Here is an 18,728-nt window from a genome sequence, read left to right as displayed (position 1 = left end):
GTGTAGTTGGCATATTTATATATTTCCATAAAATTCTTTTTTATGCATATTAAAAACAATATAAATTATTTTTCTGCAGAAGAACTTCTTGATGATAAACATATTTTTCTTTGGGGGACAAATTACAATCACAAAGGCTACGGTTGATGTAGGCTGAAAAATGGGGCAAAAATGTGGCAATTATGAAAACAGTCAAGTGTTACTAAAATTTGCTGGTTTGACATGAAACAATTTTTAGAAACAAAATTACATAATGAAGACATCTATTTAGGGACTTCCCTGGTGGCACAGTGGTTAAGAATCCACCTGCCAATGCAGGGGACACGGGTTCAAGCCCTGGTCTGGGAAGATCCCACATGCCGCGGAGCAACTAAGCCCGTGCGCCACAACTACTGAGCCTGCGCTCTAGAGCCCGGGAGCCACAACTACAGAGCCCATGTGCCACAACTACTGAAGCTCACATGCCTAGAGCCTGTGCTCCGCAACAAGAGAAGCCACCACAGTGAGAAGCCCGCGCACCGCAACGAAGAGCAGACCCCGCTCACCGCAACTAGAGAAAGCCCGCGTGCAGCAGCGAAGACCCAACGCAGCCAAAACTAAATAAAATAAAATAAATTAATTAAAAAAAAAAGACATCTATACGCAATTTCTTCTGTAGTAAAGAAGTTTTAGAAGAAACTACTTTTCTACAATCATTTTGGTCATTGACAAAGGTTTTACTCTTTGAAGATTAAAAGATGTACCTCTTGTGTTTCACCTAAATAGAGTATTCTATGTACATGAATCAGAGTTCAGAGAATGTTGGATTACAAATTATTCTGTATCTTAAAATATAACAATGTAGAGTATGACTTCTCCAATGTAACATATTCTTTAAAAGAAACATAATATTGTTTTCGGGGAAAGAAAAACATTTCACACTATTGACCTATTCCACCTACCATATATACTTGCCTACCTACTCGCCCTGCCCTGTGGACGCTCCAGAGAGACACACTGTCAAAAGAGGCAATGCCCCTCCCCTCCCACCCCTCCCCCCAAAGCACGTGGGAGCAGAGGGCATGAAGGATGCACGTGTCCATGCATCTGGGAAGACGGAGGCAAGATCCCAAGGCCTGACGAGGTGTCAGGGGAGGGAGGAGAGAAGACACCACATCTCCTTGGGGACAAGACACGTTTTCCTGGAACAGAAGGCACGTGACATGGGCCCTGAGGACAGGAAGACTGTGACAAACACAGACTACAGGGACCAACCGAAGCTGGGAGCCCTATGTGTGTGAGGAGGGAAGGGAAGGAGCCCTGAGGCAGGGGTCCCTAACCCCCGGGCCATGGACGGGTACCAGTCCACAGCCTGTTAGGAACTGGGCCGCAAAGCAGGAGCTGAGCGGCGGGCGAAGCTTCATCTCCGGCTCCCCATCACTCGCATTACCGCCTGTACCATCTCCCTCGTTCCCATCCGTGGAAAAACTCTTCCACGAAACCGGTCCCCGGTGCCAAAAAGGTTGGGGACCGCTGTCCTAGAGGACTCCTGGGTGTGAATTCCAGCGCTGCCACTTATAGCTCTGTAACCTGGGCTGTATGACCTAACCTTCCTAAGCCTTGGGCTCCTTATCTGTCGTTGGCAGTAAGTTGTGTCTGAGGCTGGTGGAGAATTAAGTGAGGTCACGTGATTAAAGCATCTAATATAGTAACTGATGCACAATAAGCACCCAGGGGGGTTGCCAGCATTCTTATACTAAACTGAACACAACAGCAATCTGGTCAATTGCGATGACTTTCTAAGCAGATGGAAATGTCATGAGCAAATATAGTGGGGTGTGGGTCTGATGAACTTGGGAAGGTGCTAAGTTGTTAATAGTATTTTTTAAAATTGAAGTATAGTTGCTTTACAATGTTGTATTAGTTTCAGGAGTACAGCAGTGATTCAGTGATATATGTATGTATATATATACACACACACACACACACACACCCACACACACACAGAATATATAATATATATAGATATTCTTGTTCAGATTCTTTTCCCTTACAGGGTTATTACAAAATATTGAGTATAATTCCCTGTGCTATAAGTAGGTCCTTGTTGGTTATCTCTTTTATATATAGTAGTGTGTATATGTTAATACCAACCTCCTAATTTATCTCTCCCCCTGCTTTCCCCTTTTGTAACCAAAAGTTTGTTTTCTATGTCTGGGGGTCTACTTATGTTTTGTGAATAAGTTCATTTGTATCTTTTTTTGGTTTTTTGGGGTTAGATTCCATATATAAGTGATATTTTTAAATGTTTCTATTTCACCAGTCTATAAACGTAACTATAATCTTAAGTACTTTGAAGAAAATGTTTAACTGCGAACAGATTTCTCAAACCTACAAATCCTTCCACGCCTGTTTTATAATATTTCAGCAAATTTCTACATATTTCATTACGGCTGTCAGCTTTGGTACCAAGGGTTTGAAAACGTGGCCATCGGTACCTCCGTTAAAAAATAAATTCCCGGAGTGAGATGCAGGAAGGCAAATATGTTTTTGCTGCTCACATCTATCGGATACAATGTCGCTGTCTGATGACCTTCTTGGGAAGGGGTCTGTGAAGATGTCTGAGGACGCATCCGTCTTCACAATTTCTGGGGCCAAAGCCTCCGGAGTGAGCAACCGGTGGAGCCAAGTCATGAGAAGGGAGCCTGAGTGAGAAGCCAGGGCCCCGTGCTGAGCTGGGCCCCCTCCTCCAGTTTTTGGAAAAGTGTCCAGTCAAGCAGCCAAATGTCTCAGAGGGTTCCACTGTTGCTGTTTTTACGCAAAACATGACATTTAAAAAAAACTGAAGTATAGTTGATTTACAGTGTTTCAGGCATATAGCAAAGTGATTCAGTTACATATATATATATTTTTGTTTGTTTGTTTTGTTTTCACATTCTTTTCCATTATTACAAGATATTGAATATACTTCCCTGTGCTATTACAGCAGGTCCTTGTTGGTTATCTGTTTTATATATAGTTGTGTGTATATGTTAATCCCAACCTCCTAATTTATCCCTCCCCCGTCCCTTTCCCCTTTGGTAACCGTAAGTTTGTTTTCTATGTCTGCGAGTCTATTTCTGCTTTGTAAATAAGTTTATTTGTATCATTTTTTTTTTAGAGTCCACATATAAATGATATGATAGATATTTGTCTCTTTCTGACTTACTTCACTTAGTAAGATAATCTGTAGGTCTATCCATGTGGCTGCAAATGGCATTATTTCATTCTTTTTATAAGGCTGAATAGTATTCTATTGTATATACATACCACATCTTCTTTATCCATTCATCAGTTGATGGACGCAAAACATGACATTTTGACAGCCCGTATGATTCTTCCTGCCAGAAAGTGAGGTGCTCACTTGTTTCAAACTTTATATTCACAAAGAACGAAATCCAAGCTAGCCTTAACAGTCATAAAATGCACTGCCTAGAGAGGGAGCTACAGGCTTAGTAGAAGGAAGTATTCCTATAACAGTCTTACTTCAAGTGATAAGTTTACTGCAACTTAGGAGAATTTAAGTTCAAATGCTTAAATCAGAATATTTCAAATACCACGTGTTTCCTAACTAGTACATGGAGCCTCCTAAAAAAGGTTCTTCCGACTCTCAAACATACGGACAGGAATAAAGTGGCCTCACCTTGCAATCCTAGGAAGGCGTAAGGCAGAAGAACGGAGAGATGGTTTCAGATGGCTCCTAGGGTCACACAGACTGGAGCTCCTGTCACAGCACCGCTACTAACTAGCCGTGTGCTATGGGCTGAACTGTGTCCCCCCAAAATTCACAGGGTGAAGCTATAACCCCCAATATGACCTTATTTAAAGATAGGGGCTTTAAAGAGGTTATTAAGGTTAACTGTGGTCATAAGGGTGGGCCCCAAATCCAATACCAAGAGGAAGACTCAGCAGGCCAGGAAGAGAGTCCTCACCAGAAATCAATCCTGCTGGCACCTTGATCTTGGACTTCTGGTCTCCAGAGCTGTGAGAAATAAACTTCTGTTGTTTAAGCCTCCCAGGCTGTGGTACTCTGTGACGGCAGCCCTAGCAGACGTCCACAGTGTGATGCCAGGCAGGTTACTGAGCCCCACCTTTCTCATCTGTGAAATGGGCCCCATCATATTTACTACTTCATGGTTCAAAGGGATGACACTGTGAAGCTCTAGCACAGGTCCTGGCACTCAGGAAACAGCCAGTAAACGTCGTTCACCACTAGTACTCTGACAGATTATAATCGCCCAGTGTCATAAACACTATGGGGATAAAGCAGCAAGGGGGAGGAAGCCCTGTGACCAGGAAGAACAGCAGCGACAGGCCCTCGGAGAAGTAAAGGCTGCTCTGGCCGGCCCTTGGGCACACAGCCTGCGGGCGCTCTGCCCCGGGGGAGCCTGGAGCCCTGAGCTCCACGCACTCAGAAGTCTCCCACCCTCATGCTGCCACTCAGTGGGGACGAGTCATCACTCCCCACAGCCGAGGCAGAGAAACTGACGCCAACACCTCTCCGCAGGGCAGTCAGAGCCCTCGGCAACGGGACGCCTCGGCCGTTCCAGCTTCCCCTCCTGGCCCCCCTCCTCCTCTCTGCTCTGCTCGCCCTGCCCCCTCTGCCTCTGACGACTGCCTGCTCACACCTCCAAGTTCAGAGGGACTGACCCCTCTGGTCCTCCCCCTCCCCTTCCCAGCCCAGTGGCATCCACCGTTCCTCCAGGGGTACAGGGCCCTTTCAACACACCTCCACTGCAACGCCCACCCACCGGTACTGGAGGGCAGGGGTAGGGGCCTCCCTGAAAGTCTGAGGCCAGCCTGGGTGGCAGGCATCTATCTTCTATCTCCCCAAGCCCCTGACAGAGTCCCCAGGGTGTGTCCACACAGGATGAGTGTATGACAGTTACAAGCCAATTGAGTCTGGTAAGAAATAATACCAAAACCAAGTATCTTATTGATTCATCCACAAGCTTGGAGAAACTTAGCTTTGAGCAACTTCCCTCTATTTGTATGTGAGTTTATCTTTCTGAGCCCATAGGGAATTGGGTTTTCATCACCACTGTTGAACATTTAAAGAAAATAAACAACCTTCAGGTGAAATGAATCACTAAATCAGGTATCACCTCAGCTCCTGGATTATGGATACACAGAGGACACACTCAGTCGTAAAACGAACTTCCACTCCTGGAAATAACATTATGTTTGCGGGCTAGTTCACAGTATATAAAGCGCTTCATTGTATATTACTTTGTATCACCCTCCTGCAGCCCTCCTGACCAAGGGAAGGATTAGGTTAAATTGCTCTGCAGATTTATATTCAAATTATGGACTTCGTATTTCAGTCATGTCATTTATTTCAGCATTTTGAGCATTTTGTACAGACCAGACTGCCATCCACCTACACTGGCCAAAGTGTCAGGGGGTCTGCCCTACTTATCAAAGACGGATGACTGTAAATTCCAACGCAGGCATCCAGATATTCCAAAGTGTGCCAAGAGTGCCAATGACACTATGATATCTGAGGAGTCAAAGGAAAAGCGTGTGATGCCCCCACCTGACCCATTAAATTAATAATCGTAATTGGCTGAGTCTGTCGTGAACCAGGTTGGATGCAATCCTCGCAGGGCCCTGTGCACCCAAGTGAGGTAAATTAGCTTTCAGAGCACTGGGTCTGTGTCACTAAATTACCTGCTTCTGGGGAGCCGGCTGGGCCCCCGTGGGTGCCGCGCGGAGCTGATTTGCCACATGGGTGAGCAGAGTCTTCTCAGGATGCTGGTGCTCACCGGCCCCTCTGTGGTCACGGAGTAAACAAGATCCCTTGTGGACGCGGCGCCATGGGGTGAGCGCTCCCCGCATCCTGGGACGAGGGCACAGCCGTCCCTTTCTTTCCCTGCCAGGCTCTCTAAAGTTTCGGCCCGGTCACCAATCTTGTTTCCTCCAGGAAAGCAGACGATGGCTGGGTGGCCGACCACCCGGCTGTGAACGGTGTCGAACTTTCCGGAGATGTTAAAAGTGAGCGGCGTCGGGTGGCTTTTTTCCTGCAGACGCTGCACCATCCACCCCCCTCCCCACTCCCGTGTCGATCCCAGGTACCAGACCACGCAGGTCAGCGCCTGCAACAGGCTGGCCGAGGGGATTCACTCCAGAGGGTCCTTTCACTTAATTGACAACTGCTGCTTTCTACTCAACTGAGAATCAAACACATGTATGGCTTCAAAACGGCTCACAGGTGACGGCAGAGCGCTGGGGACAGTGCCACCCAGGCCGCTCTGCCTCTGATGCCCTGGGAAGGGCTTTCCTGTGGCTTCAGTGGCTGCAGAAAAGGCCCTGCTGTCACTGGCTGGCTGTCTGCCCCAGAGGTGGCCAAAGTCCATCAGGGTTCAAGGTCAAAATTAAGACCTTAAAAAAAGTCACATGAAACCAACAAGGACCTACTGTATAGCTAGCACAGGGAATTCTCCTCAATATTCTGTGATAACCTACAAGAGAAAAGAATCTAAAAAAGAATGAATATATGTATATGTATAACTGAATCACACTGCTGTACACCTGACACCAACACAACATTGTAAATCAGCTATACTCCAATAAAATTTTAAAAATAAAATAAATAAAATAAAATGCTTCCAACCACTCAGGTGAAAAAATAAAAAAGTCACACGAAGACACTTTGTGTTTGGTGTTTCCCTGGACCATCCCAGAATTAAACAGCTGAGCCGGGTCTCCAGCAGCACCTCAGGCCCAAGTTCCGAGAAGGTGTGCCTGGGCTGGACCAGGAAGAGGAAGAGCCAAACGGAACGGGTGGCCCCTGAGTGCCTGTCACAGCTCGGGTCCCCGCACACACCTCTCTGCCTGCGTTTCTTCAAGGTCAACGGAGACTTGTTTCTCTCAAAATAGCAACCAGTGGACGAAATACATAGAAAACTTCTGAAAGCAGGAAGCAAGCGGATGCAGTGCTTTGCCCATGAGTCTCTAAGAACTGGCTGTGAGTCCTGCCAGCATTTAAATCTTTAAGAAACAAGCCACCAGGCAAGCGGCACCCCAGCAGTGCCTGACAGGCCCGTGTGGGCCCTGCTGAGGGGGTCCACAGGCACAGTGAGGGGTCTTCGTTGCGGCCGGATTTACAGGCAGGCCCCGTGCTCTTCTGGAATCTCCCCTGCTGCCTAACCGGGAATGCCCACCCCTTAGGGCCCAGCTGTGAACGTGGGATGGGTGTTAACAGCCGGATAAACACCATCAGTCTGTCTGAAGGGGGGAAGGACAGACCCCCAGACAGAAGCATAATAAAGCAGGCAGTAGTTTTCACTCTTTTTCATTCTTGGAAATCCCACGAGACAACATTTAGGGAGGCATTTGCTTGTTTCTTGTTTGTCCTCACAAATAAAATATACATACAGGTATTTTCAATTGTGCAAGCAAGACAAGATAAACTGACCAAGATTGTAAAAATTCAAACGTTCATACTCTAGTGTCAGTCACGAGGTGCGAGGCAAGGAGGCCCTGAGGTCTGTTTTCCCGGCGTGAACACCGGGGGCAGGAGGAGGCCCCGGAAGGGAGAGGCCAGGCTGTGCCTGAGTATCTGGACCCTAATATAGAGATGAAAAAATGCGGAAGGGAAAGAAAGAAGAAAGAGCACACAGCTGCCGTCCCCCAAACAGACCTCCCATCTGCCACCCACGATTTGCATGTCACCTTCTCCGGGCTCATTTGTACTTCATTAACTGCCAGTGACTTAACAAGATTTATGCAAATGACACCATAGGAGCTCCCCAACTCCCACTGCCATCAAGCGATTATGCATGTGCAACTCTCCACAGCAGTGAAAAATTAATACGTGACAAGCCCACTCGCTGCCGAGCCGGGCCTCTGGCCTTTTCTTTTTCTCGCTTTGCTTTTTAATTTTTATTGGAATAGACCTTTTTGAGGAGGAGGAGGAGGAGGAGGAGGAAGGAGACGGGGAAGCAGCAGCAGAAGCAGAACTCTTTGAACCAAATCTCCACTAAGACCTCAGGAAGGACAAAAAAGGCGAGGTGGGCCCAGGTCCACCTCAAGAAATGGAGTTACTCTGCAGAAAATCAGTCATATCCTTGACGAGAAAGCTTTCACTGGGGAAGGAGGGAAGAGATGACCACTGCCTGCCGTGCACGGGCAGCTCCCACGCTGGGGGAACAAGCCTCTGTCTCACAACGAACGGACGAGCTGTAAAGCGTGAGCCAAACAAGGTTAAGATAACCCACCGGAACGTGTTTGATCTGTAAAAACACGAGTCAGGCTGCAGAGCGTGTTCCAGATGGCCTCACCCGTGCCCTAAACCGCCCCGGACAAGACTCCTGTGCGGAGGGGAAGACAGACCCTGTGATGATCACAAATCCTGGCCCGTCCCAAAGCCATCCCCAGCCCAGCCCCACCGGCAGGTCCCTGAGGTTCAGGACAACTTCTCTGTTGTTAGGCAAAGGGCCCATGAGCTGGGGTTCAGGGCCCCAACATACAGACCAAGTCCTGAACGCGGGCTGAGTGTGGAGACAAGTGCTCGGATGCTGGTGGGAAGGGCAGGCTATCGGGACAGGATGAAGGGACCCCGTGCAGCCCCGGACAAATGCGCGAGGACCCGTGTCCCTGGAGAAGCGCGTTGCTGCAGGCACACCTCAGGAGGTTCCTCTCCACAAGCAGGAGGTACTTCTGTCTGAGGTCAGGGGTCACATGTTTAATTTAAAACACGTAACTTTGCTTCTTAAGCTTTCTGAAGGCTTTAGGCCAACAGGCAGTGTACGGCACACGGGCGTGGGGATACGGGGGCCGGGGTCTGAATCCTGGCCCCTCGGCTTCTGAAGATGCCTGGTCTGGAAAGCTTGCCCTACGCGGGTTTAATTTAAAAATAAGGAGAACGCAGCTACCCGAACCGCGCAATGTTGAGGGCTCAGTGATATGCTAGGTGAAAACAGCGTAACGAATACTAAGCAGTCACTTAGTTGTTCCAGGTCTGTAGTGTCTAGAACATTCTGGCAGGTGCTGCCCCACTGGGCTCCGTCCATCCTCTGTAATCCTCTTGCTTCATCTCTACCGGTTGAAGTCATCACTGGGAGGGTTAGGAATTTAGACTACCTCTAATGGTCTCGGTTCCTTTATAAAAATACAGATAAATCTGCATGGCAGTGTGCAAACCCACAACAGTCCGTGTGACCCACAGCAAGGCTCCGACGACAGTGTCCTGAGCACGACTGATCTGAAAATCCGGTTGTGTTGGAATCTAAACATTCTCTCTGGCCTCTCCACCTCCCAGTGTCCCAAGGGACTTGATATCGTCCAGAGCCCATTCCACAGATGAGGAGTCTGAGGCCGGGCACAGAGTCCAGGGGACTCAGGCCAGGTGAGGTCTCCGGGAGGCGTCTGGTCTGTGGCCACACGTGGGGGGCAGCTACGAGGGACACGAGCTACATGCACTGCCTGTGTCACGATTCTCCAGAAAACCAGACCGTGATTTAGAGTTCGACTGGATTATTTGGAACATACACAACTGAAACTGAAAGCTTCCAAGGAGTGGCTAATACAAACTTTACGCCGCACGGTCAAGCTCCATCGGCACCCATACCGAAAGCCTGGCCTGTAAGGCGAGCGCCTCCACAGAGGAGCCTGGGGGTCTGCCTGGCTGGCGTGGAGGCCAACGCTCCCACCCGAACCCACAGGACACGTGACTTAAGGCAACAGTCTAGTATTGAGTTCTAATATTCCCAAAGGGAAATGTCCCGGGACTAATATTTTAAGTGAGAGGAAAAGAGTTGAATGCTTTTTCTAATTCTAGTTGAAACGGCATCAACAGAATGAAAATTACACATTAAAATTACCTTATGTGGAGAGTTAGGTTTATAAATAAATGCACAAAGAATAAGCAACTGTGTGCTTGCATCTCTACAGCAAAGAAGTTGTTTAAGAGCCTTCAAAAACACACATAGAGAACAGACTTGTGGTTGCCAAGGGGGACGGGGATGAGGGAGGGATGGATTGGGAGTTTGGGGTTAGCAGATGCAAACTATTATATATAGGATGGATAAACAACAACAACAGGTCCTACTGTATAGCACAGGGAACAATATTCAAAATCCTGTGATAAACCATAATAGAAAAGAATATGAAAGAGAATATATATATGTATAAGTGAATCACTTTGCTGTACAGCAGAAATTAAACACAGCATTGTAAATCAATTATAATTCAATAAAAATTTTTTTAAAAATGCAAAAGTCAAAGAAAAAAAAAAAAAGGGAGAACAGCAAAGGAGAGGGAAGAGGACTCTTCTTAGTGGTTCTCCATGCCAGCCCACACATTGGCTGCTCAGCATCTGAACACGTCTTATGAAAACCTCGTGGACTTCCTGCTCTGGTCTCACCTGTGACGCTGGGGCCCGACCCATCCTGGCCCTCCCCACACCTCCGTGCAGAGATTGCCTGGTCCTCAGCTAAAGCTGCATTCCTACCGTTTCAAACGGATTAAACTAAACTGTGGAAAGACTCCAGCCCTGTTCAAGGGTGGTCAGTGCCAACACGGGTTCCTACAGGATTGGTGAAACTGTCTAAGTACCCGGAGAGGAGGCAAAGCTGTTATCCTGCCCACAGACTCCTCTTCCTCTGAAGCAGAATGCACTCTAAATCAACTGGCCTTCTTTAACAAACTAAAAGATGGCATTTCCAGAAGCCGTGGTGCCGGGCTGAACACTTATTTTTATTTTCCTGGGAACTACCACAGCCAAATAGGTCCGATGAATTCCCGTTTTACTTGAGACATGAAGTAATTTGGTACCCGGCTTCTGGGCTAATGAAAAACGATTCCAGGCTAGCAACATAGGCCAAAACAAATGCCTGCATTCGAGTCCTGTTGTGTAATGAGGAAGTTTAATTAAGGCCCCGCATTACAGCTGTAAATGTTCCCTTATATAATAAGATCTAAATGAAACTGAACCTAATCAAAGTTACAATTCCTTCATTAGCAAATTACAAACAAGAGCGCACAGCTGACACACCAGCTATGATTATCACAACTAATTGCCTCGTTGTTACAAACCAGCCTGAAACAGTGTTCAGATGTCCGTCTGCGAGAGCAAATTAGGGCCACGTCGGGCTACTCCTGTGATCACAAGGGGCTCTTGTACGGCGATCTGATTCACCCCGTCGACTGGCGGCCAGAGGCCCAATCAAAGCCGAGCTACAAAGGCAGCCTTTGAAGCCAGTGCAGCCTCCAAACACGCTCCATATGCAGGCGGGCAGACTGCACTTCATTAGATCTGTTGTCACATTTCCCTCTTCTTATTCTAATGATCCTATTTTAATACACACAGGAACCTCTTCTAATCGATGTCAAGTGAGTGACTTCTACATTCATCAACAGAGCACATCAAACAAACCTTGGCGCACGAGCCAGCATCACAGCGAGCAGAGACCCGGGGTGTGTCTCCAGCTACAGGGACCGGAAGGGGGAAACGGCATACCTGTTTAATTGGGATGGCTCGACCGCTCCCGATGCTGTCCGCCCGGCTCTCCAGGCCTTTTTTCTCTTTGTCTGGGTCACTCCCTTTCCGAGACTGCAAAGTAAAAATAAAGTTAGCATTTGGGGAAGGGCTGCGGTTCACAGATCGTGGAGGTGAGCCCCCATCTGCACGGTTTCTGCAAAACACACGCCCAGAAGCCCTGGATGAGCTATGTGTGTACCCACGTGCGCACACACAACCCAGGAGCAGACTGCTGGGGCATCCATCTCCACCGAGCCATCACGTTACAGGGAGTTTTCTAAACTCTTCTTCCTACTTTTCCACTGCAAAATTATCTTTTAATTCTTTTGTAAAGAGTTCAAAATTCAATTACTAGAAACCAATGGACCATACAGGAAAGTAACGCCCAACGGGAAAACACATTCTAAAGCTGCAGTTAATCCAGCCGAGGAAGAGAGGATTCCTCGCTGCTTGTTTGGGAAACCTATGACATAAATGTATATATTTAATTAACATCTGAAGGATTTAAAAATTCTATTAACGTTTCAGCTGTGCAATTCAAAGGGACACCCTTAATTTGTAGCAAGGTGCCATTAATGTTCCTTTTGATGGCTTCTGGATAGCTAGAAAAGAGCAAATTCAAAGTTAAAACTAGTTTAAGATACCACAAAAAATAACAAAGGGAAAAAAGTTGAAAATACCTTTTGGGGCAAAACATCAGTACTCTGGGGAAAAATGAGTGGCTTTGTTTGCCAAGTTCCTGAACAGTTTCCCTGGCCATATTGTTGAGGTACGTGCACCGCCCAGGAGCGGGCGATCGGCGGGGAGGGCGGCAGTGGTCACCCCAGTTCAGAAGCCACAACCCCAGCATACGGTGACTTGGGGACACTGAAGGAGCACCACGGCTAAGTCTCCATCTCTTGGTGGCATGAGAAAGTGTGAGCACAATGATTTTCTGACAGATTTATTTTATTATGAGAGAAAGATCTAAGATTCGTCCTCCTTAATAACTGTGCTGACAAGTGACAACTCCACTCCATTACTTTTCAATGGGAACATTACTCACGCAATATTGAAAATGGAGAAACATTTTCATGTGCTTTTCAAATCTGGGATGATATATGAAATGAACAGACTTTGTGGTGTCCAGGGCGGCAGTGAGAAGCTAATGAAATCCAGTTTTAAAGGGTGTGAGATGGAGCCGCTGATTTTTTTTTTTTTTTTAAATATTAAAGGGGGTGATGTCGTAGGGCATAAGGGAGAGAAGTCCCCACGACGTAAACCCGGATGTGGGACTGCAAGGGGCACACGGGCTCCTTAGAAGACAGGCTTCTTCGATGACGCTAAGAAGCCGACATTTATTTACTGAACACCTACTAAGTGCCAGGCCGCGTGTGCTTTTTTTCTTTAGGATGCTAGAAGCCTGGAATGAAGTACCAGGAAATGAAACAAGCAACCAATAGAAAGTTGCAGAAGAACATAAAACATGACATTTAACCTTTGGGCTAGGAAAGAAATAGAGATTTATCAATTCCTTGTCATGAATTTTAGTTAAGAGTTGCGGGCTCACTTTTCTCTTTAATTAACTCTTTAATTAATAATCTGTGGTAAGAGCTACATAACAGCCTTAAATTCTCTTTTCCCTACATCTCAGTTCATAAGAAAGCTGGAATTTGAGGTTACTATTTGTAAAGTGAGATTCAAAGCTCATGGCGATGACTTTTAAAATTGTTTTAAATCAACAGAGACCATTAATGGTACTTTCAGAATTCTATGAATTCTAAATTTCTAAATCTGGAAATCATTATTCTCTATTAACCAGAATAATTAACAAAACAAACATTAAAAAAATTAACATCCTCCTCAAGGCAGCACATCTGTCCTCACAGCCACTCTGTCGTCAGAGCAGAATTTCCAGATTCCACGCGAAGCAGGATTATGAACTAAGCTCCGTGTTTGATAGCACTCCTTGAGATGAAGGAGGACGAAACTGAGGTAAGACTTCACCGCCAAAGAGTAACAGAAATTCCCTATGGCTCCAACACGTTGGTGGAGACAGTCATAAAACTAAAATTTCAAGACAGACCAGTGGTTATTTGTTAGGCAAAAGGGTTTGCTGTATCACTGTCTTACAGTGACTTTTGGTACAACAGGCTGTGATATACATCATAAAACTGAAATCCAACAACGAAACTGAAACAAACCCGTTGGACATAAGACACCGCAGCACGTACAAATTCCCAGTAAGGTCTCCTGATGTTTCTGCCAACTCTGAGACTACATCACCCACGTCCTTACGTTCTAGTTGAAATGGCTCCGTGAAATCATCAGATCCGAAGTCTCTCTGGGTACCGCTGCCTGGGTCAGGAGTGAGGGTGCAAGGCGTCCAGCCTGACACACAACCAGAAACCTAACGGGAATTTATCACACCCATCACAGAGGGTCGGGGGGGAGCCGGAAGAGTGACCGTGTAGCCTCCGCAAACAGTGAACACGGAGGAAAGAAAGGCTAGGATAACTCTCATTACCATCTCCTTCTTTAGAGGAATGTTTAACTTTCCCCCAGGTGATAAAAGAAGCTGTGAAGGGGCACCTCATCAGCTGCCTGCTTACAAGGACAGGCAGCTTCGCTGACAGGAGCCCTCACTATTAAACAGAAACCTGCTTTCCCCTTTTTAACTGATGAGTAAGTCGAAGGCTGCTGGAGCACATATAATAGGATCCACGCTCCCCTTCTCTACAGAAGACAAAATACCATTCAAACAGGTCTATTTAGACTATCAATTTTGCTGCCTTATTTTTACAGAGCGTCTCTATGAGCTGGGCTATGCCTTTTCACAATTTTAGGTTACTGGATATGCTTGGCTCTGTTTCGGGGTGTTGGCATTATATGGTAAGCTTTAAAAAATACCATGTTAAGTGACACCAGGATTATAAAGCTTGAAAACAGGCAAAGCAACGTACAATTGTGGACACGTACTAGAATGAGGTTAAGACATGGATACAGATAAGACACCAAATCCAAGTGAATGCCGATCCCTGGACCGGGGGTCAGTGGGATGTATTCTGGAGGGGCACAGTTTATCTGTGACCGGGTTATTTCTAGAAGAAGTAACCACAGCAGTGGCAGAAAAATGCTTGTATTTGCTGAGTTGCACGGTGAGTACATGCATGTGTTTTTTTAAATTCCTATATGTTTGAAAATATTTCCTAATAAAACATTTGAACCACATGTAAATTAGGGCTACTAAACTAATCATCCTAAGTGCCAATATTACAGAACGAGGAAGTGAATGGAGATAGCCTCTGAATATTTCTTTTCTCAAAACAATGATTTTTTCTCAAAGAAATAAGCAAGATAGGATATAATTTAGCTTTTTTATCAGTGAAGTACTGTTCCTACCGCCAATATAGCACATAATTTGCTACTACAGGAGAGACTTTTTTAAGTTTCTACTATTTTGTAAAAGGTGCATGTGATTTATTTTTGCTTAAGATTTTTGCTTATTTCTGCACATGTGTATATGCCAACAGAAACATCTGGGACTGAAGAATGTTAGCCCAGAGTGGTACATTTACAGGTCATCAGATCCGAAGTTTATACAATTCATAAGCACGTTATTTGAAAACTGGTGTGTGTACTACTTAATTAACTCTGGCCTCTTTACGAGGGTCTAATAAATACGGAGGACAATGCTCCCTCATCTGGGCATTACCGTCCCAGCCTGCGTGGATTTTTATTCACTAGGATTGTTCGGCATATGGCACTTCTGTCCTCCTAATACATGCTTTTCAATAAATACACTTTTGCCAATTTAAGCCAGTAATTACCAATAATCGCCAGGGATGAAGAGTCTATGAAATTTTACATGTTTAAGAATAGATGCAAACCGGTAACAAGGAGAATTTAGTGTCCTAAGTGGCTGCAATCTCAAAATTAATTTGCTTCTTGTCATTCCTTGGATGACACTGACATCTAGTGGAGTTGACACTTCTAAGATCTTCAACCTACACCACCCACCCGGCGCCACCACCATCGCCATCATCGTCTTGTTCAATGTCAAACCCAGTAATGACGAAGACACAGGATCTCAGCCGTCTTTTCCTTAAACGCCGTGATGCAAACCCGCCGTGAAGTTAGCTTCTTCCATGACCTGATTCCTGTTCCCGCTATTGACAGCCCAGCAGCCGGATTCCATTTCTAAAAGGGTGTATTTACTCTCAGACCATTTTCCAGCACTTGAAGAGATCAAGCACTGATCCCGCACAGGGTCACAGGCAGGCCCCCGCATCACTAGCTACGTTAATTATGACATAATAAATGAGGATTTTCAGCCACCACAAGGATGAGTTCTTATTGGCTCTGGCACTGCCCCACGCGGCCTGGACAGCCGGGCCCCTGGCCTCTGCCCGGGTACCTGGACGCGGCGGCAGTGCGTACGTGTGCGCCGCTCCAGCAGCAGGGAGGGTGCCCCCTCGCGCCAGTCTCCGCTCTCCTCCGGGCGGGCAGAGCCCCCCGGTCTCTAATCCGCTTCCGCTTGAACGTGGGTTAGCTCCCATCACACTACTCCTGATAGAAAACAGAACCCAGCTGCGCAGACAGCAGAGGGGAAGGGGACGTTTATTACCCGAGTTACGGTTCCTTTGCTTCTTCCTGCCTTAAACTTGTCTCCTTTGTCAGTTACCCAGTGGGCAGGGTCCGGGACACTATTTTCTGGCACATTCCAACCCCAGGGCTGCCCTTATAAAGGGTGGGGATGGGGATGGGCACGTGTCAGAGCAGCCCCATTTTAAAGAGACTTCCCGGTGCTCACCTCTCACCTTGAACAGAAACCAAAGCCAGTGGCCAGGAAAGGTGCCCCTTAGAAGGTGTCATGAGCCTGGGTGTTTCCCCTTCCCGCCACACCCTAGAAGGAGCGGCAAAGATACAGAAGATACTCTGGTCCACGTTCGAGAGCCCCCGCTCCTCCCCACTACGCTGGTGTCCTGCTCTCGGCCCAGTCTCTCCGCATCTTCGGCAATGGGCTTCTCAGGTCCACTGAGCCTGTTCTGTGAGGTGACACCTTCTCAACTGGAAGACCCCACCTGGGTGTACAGAAGTGTTACAGGTGTTGGATAAGCCAGAAGTGCTGCTTAGGTGACTGCTGTTATTCTCAGTATGTCTGAAGAAATTCCACAGTAAAGCATCTTATTCATGTACAGATTTACGCATATCAGATATTCACCTGTATTTAGCAGACACCTAATTACCTCCCTCCCAATCTATTACACAGCCCTACAACTACTTTCCTTTTTTTTTTTTTAAATTAATTTATTTTTGTATGCGTTGGGTCTTTGCTGTCGTGCACAGGCTTTCTCTAGTTGCGGTGAGCGGAGGCTACTCTTCGTTGCGGTGTGTGGGCTTCTCATCGCGGTGGCCTTTCTTGTTGCGGAGCACGGGCTCTAGGTGCACAGTCTTCAGCAGTTGTGGCTCGTGGGCTCAGTAGTTGCGGCACACGGGCTTAGCTGCTCCGCGGCATGTGGGATCTTCCCGGACCAGGGCTCGAACCCGTGTCCCCTGCATTGGCAGGCGGGTTCTTAACCACTGCGCCACCAGGGAAGCCCTCTACAACTACTTTTGCTTATGCATTAAGAGAAATCATTCCATAACGTTAGTGGTGGTGAGATAAAAATGAAAGCGAGGCCACAGAGACTCTTCGCCCCTACAGGGAATCTTCTTAGCAGCCTCGCCACAAATACCATTGTTTCCAGCTCAGAGAGATTAAGTAAGTTGCCCAAGGTCCAACAGCCGCTGGCAGCGCAGGACAGGGTCTGAGCCTGTCTGATGCTCACTCTGGCCCTCCAATAGCAGCGTCTGCCAGAACTCACATGGCACAGGGCAAAGAGCAAAGGGAAGGGGAGAGTTGTGAGGAGGGGGTGTTCGCTGTTGGCAGTAGACCTTGGCACTAAAGACTTATCTGATGGGAAAACTATTACGAATGTGGTGGGAAAGGGACGGGGGGATCTATCGTACTTGGTAGCCTCGTTCACCATCAAGAACGCCATCTTCAGGGAACTCCCTGGCGGGCCAGTGGTTAGGACTCCATGCTTTCACTGCCGAGGGCCCGGGTTCAATCCCTGGTGGGGGAACTAAGATCCCACAAGCCTCGCAGTGCCGCCAAAGGAAAAAAAAAAAAAGAAAGAAAGAACGCCATCTCCAGGTAAGGGCAGTGGGTCAGATAAGAGACTTGTGGCCACCCCTGCAGAATCTTCCTTCAGTTTAAGCCAGGAAATACTGAACTTCTTTGCATCTAAGTCAGCAATAATCAACCAAGAGGAGAAGTCAAATGGCTTACAACAGGGCACCCTGACACTGGCGGCTGGAGACCTCTTTGTTGTGGGGCTGGCCTGTGCATCGCAGGATGTTCAGCAGCTCCATGGTTGCTATGCAGACTAGATGTCTGCATCTAGTGGTCCACACCCACTCCCACCCCCGAGCGGAGACAATTCAAACTTTCTCCAGAAATGGCCAAATTTCTGGGAGTGCAAGACCGCCTGGTTGAGAACCCCTGCTTTGAAAGCATACACTTGTAATGCACAGACCTAGTTCCAGGAGGGAAAGTGTTCTTCTCAAATCAAATGACTCCAGTCACACGGCAGTAGCAGCTCTGCCTGGAGTTCTGTGCCCAGAGTTCTGGGCTCCACTGCAAAGCCTTCCATGATTGACTGGTAATGTCTGCTGTGTGTAAGGGAAGGGACAGGGCAGCAGCACTTTCATGTCCTCTGTAGTTCAGGGGTTCTCTGCATCCCAACTGCCCAGGGAACTTTTAAAAACTACACACGCCTGGGCCCCACGCACAGATTCTGAGTTCGTAAACCTGAGCCCTGAGAGCTGATGTAGAGTTTTAAAATGCTCCGCAGATGGTTCTGAAGAAAAGTCCAAGTGGACTGGCTTCTGTCCGTGAGCCGCTAAAGACCCTGAGCTAAGTCCTCAGTGCTCCAGCCTGAGGAGAAGGGGGTCTGTGCATTGATACGGCTTTATACATCTCATCTGAAAGGCTTGATGCACACGTTTGGGGAATTCTGGCAGAGTCTGTCACCTCCAGGTATCTAATGTGACAAGTCTTTAAGCTAGAGACCAAGAAAGGCACAAGATAACAGAGACCTTTATACAAACTCCTTGCTCTTCATTTCTGACACATTCCCTGCAACTGAGGAAGTCCCACTTTGCTCAACATCTGCGTCTCGGCATCCTATAATTTTCTGAGACT

General features: G+C 47.2%; 1 protein-coding gene across 10 annotated transcripts in view; it reads right to left on the bottom strand.

The window, feature by feature from the left end:
• The window catches only part of AGAP1 (ArfGAP with GTPase domain, ankyrin repeat and PH domain 1), a 549,508-nt gene that overhangs the window by 262,638 nt on the left and 268,142 nt on the right, over positions 1–18,728 (bottom strand). For all 10 annotated transcript variants that reach the window (XM_036857335.1, XM_036857336.1, XM_036857337.1 and 7 more), the window contains one exon: positions 11,480–11,572. In XM_036857335.1, the coding sequence (XP_036713230.1) occupies positions 11,480–11,572 (93 nt within the window). The remainder of the gene's footprint in view (positions 1–11,479; positions 11,573–18,728) is intronic.

This window comes from Balaenoptera musculus, chromosome 7 (assembly GCF_009873245.2).
Source record: "Balaenoptera musculus isolate JJ_BM4_2016_0621 chromosome 7, mBalMus1.pri.v3, whole genome shotgun sequence".
NCBI classification, from domain to species: Eukaryota; Metazoa; Chordata; class Mammalia; order Artiodactyla; family Balaenopteridae; genus Balaenoptera; species Balaenoptera musculus.
This window is presented reverse-complemented; position numbering and strand designations above follow the sequence as displayed.